This window comes from Agrilus planipennis, unplaced genomic scaffold (genome assembly GCF_000699045.2).
Source record: "Agrilus planipennis isolate EAB-ADULT unplaced genomic scaffold, Apla_2.0 scaffold355, whole genome shotgun sequence".
Classification (NCBI taxonomy): domain Eukaryota; kingdom Metazoa; phylum Arthropoda; class Insecta; order Coleoptera; family Buprestidae; genus Agrilus; species Agrilus planipennis.
This window is the reverse complement of record NW_020440754.1, coordinates 117,034-130,018: the sequence shown is the minus strand read 5'-3', so window position 1 is coordinate 130,018 and position 12,985 is coordinate 117,034. Positions and strand designations below refer to the sequence as shown.

Genomic DNA, 12,985 nt, shown 5'->3' with positions numbered 1-12,985 from the left:
AGCGGCGCCACTTACCAGAGGGCGTTAAATTGGAACTGATATTGAATAACAGGAGGAACAATGATATGGAACAGATAGTTTTAGTTCCTAAAATTGAATTTAAATTATTTACATTAAGATCATTTTTAAACAATAATTCTAACTATTCTTCTTTAATAACAAAACAACAGATTTACAAACAAAAATAAACTAGGGGCAAATGTGTTATTTAAAATTTGGATCAGAACGCATTAATAATAACATGTTAAATCACGTAAGTGAAGTAACGATGTGGTGCAATTGAAATCTATTTCGCTATTAATTAAAAATAAGTGATGTCATGTGTAATAAGGGGATTCTTTTAAAGCGTTAGATGGAAATATTGTCTATTTTTTTAGAATTTTGAAGAAAAGTACGTAGAAATCATTTAAACGATCTTAGCATGAATCGCATTTTCCACGCCCTTTTGTTGGCTTTCAGTGATCGCAAAATAGCTGGTAGGAGAAGTAAGTGGTGCCGTGACATGACGTACGTGACGGTTATCAAGTTTGTGTAACAGCTAATTGTTGATCAGTAGTTGTGTTTTCAAATTCGTGTTGTAAACACTGAGCGGTTAATTGTCTATTTTATGTATATGTCAAAGTGTGGTCATATGTAATATTGTAGTTTAAAGGTTTTCTATTTATTATTGGTTACTGTCATTGTATTCGACTGGTATGTGACTTGAAAACTTTTTCACTGATTTTGTGAATCGACACGTTTTAAATTAAGTGGATAATATGGTGACAATGGCAATGAAACTTAGCAGTCAGGACAGGAAGGACCTGGACAAGTTTACGAAGTTTTTGGCTCTAAAGGCTGCTCAAGTTATTGTACAATCCAGGCTTGGCGAAAAAGTTTCAACAGAGTGTAAACCCACGTCTGGAACAGATTGGGTAGGTGTTATTGTATTTCATTTTACATTTAGAAGTATGCTGTAAAAAGACTTTCATTATTTTCTAATCCTTTTATTTGTTTCAGTTTAATTTGGCTATTCCAGATCTACCTGATGTTTTGAAAGAAACCAAAAAAGCTCTTAATGGAGAAGCAGCAACAGCCAGATTGCCAATGTGTGTCGAGATTTCTTTAAGAACAGTAGATGGTGATCATTTAGTGCTAGAGTCATGGTGTCTTAGTATTTTACCAGAACAGTGTGATCCTGCAGTGCGTGTAACTCATACAGTTTATAACCGTATGGGAATCCTTTTAAAATCCCTTGTGTCAGTTACCCGGGTGACACCGGCATATAAACTATCTCGAAGACAGGGACCAGACTCATACGTTATTTGTTATCGAATTTACATGGGTGATGCTCAGTTACATGTGCTTGGTGATGGTTATAAACAAGTGAGGGTGGGTCAGTTGTGTACACCAATAGGTACATTGCAACTAACTGTTTCATACCGCACTAAAATGACAATTTCTCCAACTCAAACTGGCAAAAATAACACCATCATGCTCAAGAGTGATCATTTTAATACCAACCTTAGCCCCAGGCATATGCGTTACAGGCAAAAGTAAGTGTTACTTAATTATTACTACACTTTTACAGTTTTTGTAGTCATTTATAGGACAGGCAGTTTGACAATAACACAAACAAGTATCAATTATCAATTTGCACCAATTAATAAATGACAGTTTAAATAATTATTGTTCATTGCTGATTGTGAGTAGAAAATATAAACCGTTTTAGTGTTCAATGTACACTAATCTAATCGATACACAAGTCACATATGGTTAGTGTTGCTCTTGCTATTTCAATTAGCTTTAAATTTCTCTTAGTTTAACAGATAACTCAAAATGACCTGGTAAAAAAAAACTGTGGAAGGAAATAGGAAATGTTTCAGTTAACTATCATTTCCTGTTTTCTAAAAATTATCCTTATTTTATTTGCATACATTGTGTATAAAAATAGATTCAAGGCCAACACTGTGTTGGATCACTGCCCTGACTGAAGAATTTATGTTCTTTCATTCTGTCCAGTCCAATTGCTTTTAGGTACCATGAAAGTGGTTTACCCATCTACAATGAATTTGTTTTAGTGTGATCAGATAGTACGGTCTATTTTTTAAAAAACGGCGAATGGTTTTTATTTTTTGCTTTGTTAGGGATATAAGTTTGTCCCTAATATCAAATTTTATAATGAAGTTTTTCTCTGGAAACTTACATATGAATGTGTATTTCAACGAAGTTATATTTCTCATTTTTAAAATGCCCTGTGATTTGTCGTTAATTTGTCGCCAATTTGTTACTAAATCGAAAAATTTGTCGCTCTAGCTGATACGAATCTCCAGCTGTCTCTCAAAACAGAAATGGCACAGACGAATACTGTATGGGCTAAAATTTTTCGCTATCTTGTCACTGAAAGATGATACTTTTACCCATTTTGTTGTTACAGTCGTTTTTCTCTAGATAGCTGGAGGATAGATTAGCGACAAAATGAGTAAAAGTACCATATTTCAGGGACAAATTATAGCCCTCATGGTATTTCTCTACGTTATTTCCATTTTGCTATACGCTATATGTAGTGCTAGCTAGGTGGTGGATAGACTACTGACAAAGTGGGTAAAAGTAGCATCATTCAGTGACAAAGTACCTATAATCCCTTCTATTTTGAGAAACCCTGTGTGTAATGTCACCTTGACACTTCTCGTCGTTTTTCGTCGGACAGATGAAGAATGAGATTAGCGATAAAATGGGTAAAAGTACCATGTTTTTGCGACAAATTATAGTCCCTCTTGCGCCATTTCTATTTGAAGATAGCTATGTGTAGTGCTAGCTTTGTGGATTTCCAGTCGTTTTTCGCTGGACAGCTGGTGGATATACCAGCGACAAAATGGGTAAAAGTACCACCTTTCAGCGACAAATTATGGCCCTTTCTACTTCGATGTACGCTATCTGTAGTGCCACCTTGACAGCAGTTTTGTCGTTTTTCGTTGGACAGATGGAGAATGAGATTAGCGATAAAATGGGTAAAAGTACCATGCTTTTGCGACAAATTATAGTCCCTCTTGCGCCATTTCTATTTAAAGATAGCTATGTGTAGTGCTAGCTTTGTGGATTTCCAGTCCTTTTTCGCTGGACAGCTGGTGGATATAACAGCGACAAAATGGGTAAAAGTACCATTTTTCAGCGACAAATTATGTCCCTTTCTGTTTCGGAATTCGCTATCTGTAGTGCCACTTTCACAGCTCTTTTGTCGTTTTTCGTCAGACAGATGGAGAATGAGATTAGCGACAAAATGGGTAAAAGTACTATGTTTCAGCGACAAATAATTGTCCTTCTGGGCCATTTCTATTTGGAGGTACGCTATGTTTAGCGCCAGCTTTGTGACTTTCCAGTCGTTTTTCACTGGACAGCTGGTTGATATAACAGCGACAAAATGGGTAAAAATGTCATCTTTCAGCGACAAATTATAGCCCTCATGGTATTTCTTTACTATTCTTTCTATTTTGCTATAAGCTATATGTATTGCCAACTAGACGACTTTCCAANTGTAGTGCCACCTTGACAGCAGTTTTGTCGTTTTTCGTTGGACAGATGGAGAATGAGATTAGCGATAAAATGGGTAAAAGTACCATGTTTTTGCGACAAATTATAGTCCCTCTTGCGCCATTTCTATTTGAAGATAGCTATGTGTAGTGCTAGCTTTGTGACTTTCCAGTCGTTTTTCACTGGACAGCTGGTTGATATAACAGCGACAAAATGGGTAAAAATATCATCTTTCAGCGACAAATTATAGCCCTCATGGTATTTCTTTACTATTCTTTCTATTTTGCTATAAGCTATATGTATTGCCAACTAGACGACTTTCCAATCGTCTTTCTCTGGACAGGTGGTGAATGTACCAGCGACAAAATGGGTAAAATTACCATCTTTCAGCAACAAATTAACGACAAAATAGCTCTTATTTCGAGATACTCTATGTGTTGTGTCACTTGATTTAGGCTAGCATGTCATCTATTTGCCAGTAACAGACTGAATCGACAAATTTTTCGATTTGATAACAAACTAGCGATGATTATAGTGCACTTTAGAAATCAGAAATATGACGTCCTGATAGCTTCATATACCTAGGTGCCTTATACGTTTGATAATAGCTACCAAGCTCCACAACAATAAAGTTTTGAAACATTTAAATGCCTTTTTCTTTTCCTGTATTATTTGAATATGTTTCACTTTGTCACTGAGGAATCTCTTCCTTTTATTAGAAGCGAAGGTTCAAGCTTCTACCTTAATTACTGTGTGGAAGCATAAGATTCTGCCTTCACAATGTTACTATGTACCGATTAAAACTGTACACCTTGAATTAAATTGAATTAGCTTTGACTAATAGTTATGACAACTACTTAGAAAGCTTCCATGAATAGAGTTTCCTTATATGAGAATGTATATTTTTGAGAAAGTGAAACTACCTTGAAGATTATTTTAAGAACACGTCTACACCTCAGCACCTACACTCATACAAAATGTAGTTTTATCATCGTCTACAACTGACTCTGTAGGTTCATAAGAGTTTTATTGTAGCTTTTGTCGTTAGAAACTTTGGTAGGTAAGCATCTATTTACTTAATATATTTAAAACGTTTGTTTTTCATACGCTCGAAACACAATTTCTTTGGCGATAAAAACAATGTAATGAGTGCTATGGTATTAAAAAAAAAATATGTAAACGTTTTAACAGATCAAGCATCCTTTTGGAAGCTGCAGTTTATGAATGAAATTATTTAATGGTTACGTTTTCATTCATCATAGTTGTACTACTGTAGTTGCGATAGTATCCATTGATAGGTGGGTAAATGACCTATGTTGAAAAAATTATAAAAAACAACCGAAAGAAGTTGTTATTAATGAAAATGACTGGTCAATATATCTATGTACATGTTAAAATAATAAAAATATGGTTTGCAATCACTTATTCGTAAAAAATTCAGAAAAAGGCAAGACAAATTTGATAAATTTGTTCCTATGTTTGATACCAAAATGTAAAGTTGTTTATTAGTTACTTGTAATTCTAGCCAATGTACACATTTTTAATGATAGGTATAAATACCTCTCCAATACTATCTAATGTCAGGTAGGTAAATTAAAACAATGCATGACATGTTGATATTGACGTCAATTTCTTTTTCAGTTGATTGTCTATAATTGTAATGTTTTTCACAATAAGTAGGTGCTGGTATTGTTGAACTGTTTGATTGAATTTTAAAAGTAAAATGCTTCGGGAATAGTGCACATTTGTTTTGCAAATTTGTTTTTAAGCGAGTGGGTTTCATATTTTTATACATGTCCTAGGTTCCAATTTGCATTTGTATAAAATTTAAATTGCTTATCACTGTTCAGAGGTTATCGTGCGTTACATATACGTGTATGTGTATCTGCCCCATACTTTCGCTTTACCATAAAAAGCTACGTGTAGGTATCAAGACAGAGGTAGCAACAACAATATTATTATCTTCGAAAGTGTGAAGTTTCTAAATTATTCATTATAAGTTTTCTGAAATAAGTAGCAAGATTTTGAGGGTGTTATAGGGAATTGCATGATGAGTAAAACAGTGTGGTTAGTTTAAGTTAGATTACGTTAAGGACAAAAAACTTGTAAGAGAACCAGAGTTGCAATCCGAAGCCGACCCTGGACGTGAATTGGCAAAGTATTGAGAAACTGCGATAACAACTAAGCGGTTCCATTGACGATAAATGTAAACCGTGACGGTTGTGTTTTTCTCAAAAACAGTGCATTTTCAGACCAAATCTAAACTATCGAAAGTGCTCTCTAAAAGAGTATCCATCCCTATAATCGGTTCTAAACTCACCATTAAAGTAAGCATTTGACTGGAGATGCTACAGCCTTGCAATTTAACACAGACGTGGCTTTTTTCTGTAGATTGTTTGTTGTAAAAGTTGTCTTATTTAAAATTTAGTCAGCCTTCGGCACTGTTTAACATTCAAACTAGTGGTCGAACAGGTTCCATAAATACTCGCTTGTTTTATTTTTCTGAGGCCTGTTGGCGCTTAATTACAAAAATATCCGAGAATTTTAACTTGGTGTTTGTCAACCTTCTATTTTCCTTGTTGCGATTACGTGAAGGTGTCCACGAATATTTGCAAAATAACTGTCATTTCGTGAGTGAACAGACCCAATCATTTTTGTTTTAAATTAATTGGATTTATTCTCAAACGTTTTACTAGAATTGCAATAATGTAATAAATATGCATATAGTTGAAACTACACCCATTTTCCGTCTATTTAACAATTTTTGATGTTGTTGACCTCAAGAAACGTTGTTAGGTATACCATCTGAAGTTGTAAATAAATTATAATTTATTGTTATACAGGTATTACTTATTAATGGTTTTAAGGAAGTAATTGTTGTTGGTAATAAAATCCGGTAATCCGGTTGAAATTTCTTCCAGCACTTTAGTAATTAGATGTATATACGAGGGTGGATTGATAAGTTTCCGGCCTAACCTAGAGATGACGCCACTAGGCCTACCTTGAGGTGACATTCTATAGTACCATCCTTGGATAGCTTGTAGCTATAGTTTCAGCCCGATCTCCTTGCTAGTGTAGGTTTGACAGCACGCTGAACAAGACGCCTCTGTGGTTTTCGTAAAAATGGAAAAGCAGGAAAATCGTGCTGTCATCAAATACTTTTATTTGAAGGGGTTAACGCCGAAGGAAATTAAAAAAGAGATGGACTCAACACTGGGGACATCCTCCCCGTCATATTCAACCGTTAAGCAGTGGGTTTCCGAGTTTAAAAAGGGTCGTGTGAGCACCTCTGATGGGCCTCGCTCAGGACGCCCCGTTGAGGTCACAACTCCAGATATGATCGAAAAAATTCATCAAATAGTGCTGGGAGACCGCAGATTGAAAGTGCGTGAGATAGCTGAGACCTGTAAGATGTCATATGAACGTGTGCAACATATTTTGCACCAACATTTGCATATGGAAAAGCTCTGTGCAAGATGGGTGCCGCGTTTGCTAACAGTCGACCAAAAATTGATTCGAAAAAACATTTCTACCGCAAATTTGTCATTGTATAAGCGTAATCCAAGCGAATTTTTGCGTCGATTCGTAACCGTTGACGAAACGTGGGTCCACCACTACACTCCTGAAACCAAAGAACAGTCTAAACAGTGGATTGGACCAGGGGAACCAACTCCAAAGAAGGCAAAAACAATTTTTTCGGCGAACAAGGTTATGGCTACTGTTTTTTGGGATGCAAGAGGTATTATATACATTGATTACCTTGCAAAGGGTAATACTATCACTGGTCAATACTACGCAGACTTATTGCAACGTTTGAGCCACGAGGTGAAAATTAAACGACCTCATCTGGCGAAGAAAAAAATCTTGTTTCATCACGATAACGCACCAGCGCACACGTCAATCGTTGCGACGGCTAAAATCAACGATCTAAAGTTTGAATTGATGCCGCACCCTCCTTACTCTCCAGACCTAGCCCCGAGTGACTATTTTCTGTTCCCTAATCTCAAAAAATGGCTTGGCGGTAAGAGATTTGCGGACAATGAAGAAGTAATCGAAGCTGTAAATGGTTATTTTGAGGAGCTTGACGAATCAGTCTATAGAGATGGCATTAATAGACTGGAACACCGCTATGAGAAATGTATCAGCCTTGGAGGAGATTATGTTGAGAAATAAAAAAAAAAAATTTTTAAAAACCTTGTTTTTCTTGGTCAGGCCGGAAACTTATCAATCCACCCTCGTACATACCTATATTATGTATAGGTTCCTATCTAGTATCTAATCCGGTAACGGTATGTATTTGTGTCGATGTGTATATGTGGTCGAGCAATGCTGCAATACAAGCCAGTTAAAAGCTATTTTCTCTTATAATGCAGACATGCAGTAATGTTGACTGCAAATGAACGTACATAAGTTTAGAGCTGGCTTCTAGCCAAACATTCTAACGATTCCTTTACCTTTGAAGCTGCACTACAGACTACAGAGAACCATTATGCACAAATTCTGTTTTGTACAAGTATAAATATATGTATTTTTAAACCTTTCTACGTTCATTGAGATTGCCATATCTTTTCTACAAGATTCTGTAGGTACTGCGTGAATTTTTCGGGCTCTTAGTGGATGTTATTCTTGCCTGGAGTTGCGTCAAGCATTTCCAAAGGTTGATCGGATGATCTAGGGATATTCTATTAGATGTGAAGCAGGATTCTTCACCCTAGGCCAGAAGCGATCAACCTTTGAAAAAACCTGTCACAATTGAAGGCAGAAATAATTAAACATTTGGAACGCTTTTAACCTTTTTTCCGCCATAGTCGTCGTTCATGTTTTGCACATGTACAGGGCCGCGCTCCAGAGATTTGTTTTTTACGTTTTTAGAAAGCATTCTTCACACTGACGAAAGCTTATAGTGTAGACGATAGTCCTTTAAACCTTTGGAAGTGTACCGTATGCGCCTCTATTTAGTAGAATAAGCTTTCGTTTTAGTTTTTCATTTTTTGTTTTTTAAGTCGGTCAAATTCTATGCAGCTAGCAGCGCGTGAAGTATTTGAAGACGTCGAAGCATTGCATTCTAGAACTTTATGCCCAGATTACGTAAATTGTGTGTAATAGAGCTGTCTGTATAGCAAATAATAGTCACGCGATCGGAATGCTTTCCAAAAATGGATTCACGGAGGTGGTACGATAGGACCATTTATGCAATTTCAGTGTGTGAGATGGTACACGTTATAAATAGGTAGTGTATAGGTACACAAATAGATTTATTGTGCATGGAAGCAGTCGAGGGACATTCGGGTTTCTGCACTGTTAATTTATTGTCCTATGTATTAAGATTTAACAAAAAGAAATCACTTCTTCATTTATCCTGAAATGTAAAATTTTTCGAAGAGAAATTCTTATCTAATGTTATCCAGAAAGTAGGTGAAGACGGCGAGGACCTTGATAGCTACCACTATAAAGTAAAAATTCAGGGTAACGTTCTCTGTTTGTTAACAGAAACGATAAACAGGTGATATGATAAAATCTAGTAAATGTGTTAATAAAACATGTGTTTATCAAAGTAAAAACTACCATTACACGAATAGTATGAGTAATAGTACGAACAGTAAATAGTTGTTAATGTTTGTTGACGTACCACATGTCCGTAATTTTATTGTTTATATGTGTACTTAATAGCTGATTGTTCTTTGGTTTACCAAAGGAATTTTTTACTCGTTGCTTATTTATTGTTAATGTTATTTAATTAACATGGTTGTACTGTTCAAAAATGTAAAGTTTGATAAGAATTTAAGAAATCTTCCAGTCAGCGTATTAAGGTCGATTCACACCACGGTTCCGTTCTCGATCCGATATAAATCTCATATTCACATTACTGTTCCGGTTTCTGTCGTGTTTCAATTTTCTTGATCAGTCGAAGTGAAATGTCGCCTATATTCCTCATAGACGAATTATCTGTGAAGGCTGGTATTTTACCGGATCGAGAACAGCCCTGTAGTGGAAATCACGCCTTATTGTACACTTTCATTTTCTATCCCGTGACTATTACAGGAAAAGATATGCAGTGTATTAAATAAAGGAAATCAATTTACGAACGCAACTAAAAACTCTTTAAGAAACCGAAATTACTGATTACTGTAATTAGTTGTAATAATAACTATTGAATAAGTAGTTGCCATTTACAAAGTTGAATCTTTAATGTAAGTACATAAAATTAATGATAATATACACGAAGTCTTTAATTTTTGTAGTACAATGTTTTTAAGCTGCAGTAGAGGGATTGGTTTCTCGTTAAATTATTACGCGTTTATTACATTCAACTACTGATTGGTGTTGTCTCTTTTTGTTCTTTTAGAAAACTACTCTTTGTAACGTTTTTATTTCATCTGTTGTCTCAAAGGGAATTTTAGTTGTTAGATGCATGTGCAGTTGAAATGTTTACTAATAAAATAGTTTTTAAACTAGCTGGATGTAAGATTAAGATAAGTAGGAAAAGACAACACTTAGGAAGTTTTTATAATAAATATCGAGAAAGCGTGCCAGATATTTTATAGTGTACGTAGTACCAATAAAATAAAAAGTAAGAGATGTTAAAGTACTTAGAGAGAAATCTTTAGGATATGTTTTCTGAACAATTTGATGACCGGAATGAATGAAATTTCCTGCAAAATCAGAAATGTTAAATACGTACAAAAAGCCCTAAACATAAATGTTTTCCGAGTTAAGAAGGCCGTGTAGTTTTTCTATTCGTTGGTTCATCGAGTTGCATGGGTGAGCAAACAAGACAAGGTTACGCTTTATGAATAATTCTTTGCTCTCTCGTACAAACAACGGCAGACGTTGCTGAAAAAAGTACACCTTTCATTAAATGCGCTCGTCTGCCTTTGCTTACCTCTCTACTGTTCTATCTTCACGGTTGTTCGATCCTAACCGACTTGTCTTTCACAGAAAATTTTACGCAACATCTAGGTTTACATCATCTGTATGTTTATTATAAGTGAAAGTTGGTTTTTTAAAGACCTCGTTGAAGTTTTGCTTTATTCATCGACAAATTATTTTTTTTTATAATCATTATAAGGTCTTCAGTCCTAAGACTCGATGGACACGCGTCTCCACTTGTTTGTATCTTGAGGTAATCTTCGTATTTCCCTAAAACTAGAACATCCCATCTCCTCAACTATTTGTGAACACTAATCTAATCTAGGTCTACCTCTACTTCTCTTAACTCCTGTTTCTGCTTCAAATATGTTTCTAATTAACCCTTCATGCCTGAAAAAGTGTCCTACCAAACCAAACTCGCCCATTTCTTATTGACTTCCATAGCGCCCTCTGTTGAAACATGTGGAGATGTGTAAATGTGCAACAAAAAAATGTTGTTTTTTACAATTGACGTAGGTACTTTGCCGAAAATAATCTTCTAAGAATTGACAACAATTTACAGTCTCCAATTAAAGAGTAAAGAATTTAAGAAATTATAATTAACTTAAAGAGGTTACATCAGGCTCGTCAAACTGGTACCAATTAAAGAAAATTAAATATAACAAGTGTTATGTTGATATTGATTAGTTTATGCCGTAAATAACCATAAAAATTAATTGATAATGTTTACTTAATTGTCAGTAAACACATACGTATGATATTAATGTCCAAAATATTAAATAGAAATTAAGAGTTGAAATATGTGGATGGTAATTCTATTGTTAAACATTTTAATGCAATTTTCGTATGGTCATTATTACTGTCATTAGGGGCGTCAATGTAGGTGTAAAAGGTTTTCAAAAACTGTCATGGACGCCCAAAACAATTAAGGTGAAATGAAGGCGAACGAGCGTTTGTTCGCTTAGTCTAAACACACCTTTTTAGACACTTTCTCTAAAGTTAAGTACAGTAAACTGTGCGCTTTCAATTGAAATATTGTACACCTAGAGCTGTAATTACATTTTTACAGGACATAATTTAATTATTATGGCTAAGTACTGTGTAATTATTTATCGTAGTTTTTTGCCTGGTCACTTATTAAATTACGTGTAATATGGTAGGGGTAACATTTAATGACGTAGTTATCATAAGAAAATGTTTTTTTCTAGAATGAAAAGGTTGTTGTTCACTAATTTCATTTCACTTTAGCTGTTGTTAGTTTAAAAAAGAAAATTAATTTGAACCTATGTTGTGCATGTTTCCAATGTCACTAGAAACGTTTTATGAGGTCGATGAGAAACAGAAGAGACCAAATTAATTTTCTAGAGTTCTTTTATTACTCAGATTCGTTTTAAGGCCATGGTGAAACCAATAAAATACGTCATTGCGGTTTGTTCAATTTTTAATTGTCTATTAGAGAAGTTTAGTTAATTACTGTGTAATAGTGTTCTATTGCACGTAGGTACCTTTTTAATCGTAATTTTTATATAAAAATCATCTTTTGTTATTTGGTCATAGGATCATAGAGATGGAATATGGTAAGGGCTGCAGTCTACAGAAATTATCATTGGTAGTTGTATAAGGACTATAGGGTGTGTGTTACTCGGCAGTTTTATTGCAAAAATAATTTTCGTAGGGTATTTAGGTCTAAAATTGTGCTCATTTAATGCGTATTTTGTCAAGCCTGATTCGATGTACCTATTGTACAATTGAATAGAGGTATTTGGCTAAGGTATACAGAAGCCGGAAACAGTTACATTCCGGCGTCTAGAACGGAATGAATTTGTGCTACGAATTCCGCGACATTCAAATCGACCTTGCTGGTCAATAAGGTGCAGATACAACTTTGTTCCACTTTCACACCTTTCAGTGTATACGTACATGTAAATATAATATGTATAATTGTGGTATAAAGTGCATGTGTACATGTAACACAGAGAAACTATTTTTAGACACGATATATTATTTTCAACAACTACACAGCAGTTTATTTTAACTTACATTGATAACTAAATTAAACAGCTCTCACTTTGGCTCATTGAAGAACTAAATTTAGGTATACAACACTAACTGCAACAGTAAGTTATAGTAGCATCAAGTTTAAATTAAAAAAAATAAGATTTAGAAATAAAAGCCAAAGTGGAGGTAAAAGTACGTATGACAACTCCGAAATCTTGCATTTGGTATAAGGGGTTTTCAAGGTAGAAAAAAAAGAGAAACTATGTAATATATGTGATACATTTTATAATAATTACTTTAGTGTTTGTTTTGACCACCACTAGATGACGGTAGAATTGTAGGAAATGGACAAAACAATTGTACTATTAACATGAGAAGGTAGAACTACTCTTTAACTGTTTATATAAGCATATTTTTATTAAGTGAAAGTGTCATAAACTTATGCACAATTGCATTACATAATTTGTGCAGGAAGTTGATATTGAAACTAACCACATAGGTGTACTAATTAAATTATAATAGATACTACTTGGTTCTACTCGCTCCTACTTATAAAATTTACTATTTAATTATGACATGTTCATTAATTACTTATTAAAATACATAT

General features: G+C 34.6%; 1 protein-coding gene across 4 annotated transcripts in view; it reads left to right on the top strand.

Moving 5' to 3' along the window:
* The first annotated feature begins 308 nt into the window (after positions 1–308).
* LOC108742769 (autophagy-related protein 13) overlaps positions 309–12,985 on the top strand; it is a 39,579-nt gene continuing 26,902 nt past the window's right edge. For 2 of the 4 annotated variants that reach the window (XM_025979893.1, XM_025979891.1), the window contains exons 1-2: positions 309–914; positions 1,000–1,535. In XM_025979893.1, coding sequence (XP_025835678.1) covers positions 759–914; positions 1,000–1,535 — 692 coding nt within the window. In that variant the 5' untranslated portion in view covers positions 309–758. The remainder of the gene's footprint in view (positions 915–999; positions 1,536–12,985) is intronic. The other 2 variants (XM_025979890.1, XM_025979892.1) reach the window with 2 other exon arrangements.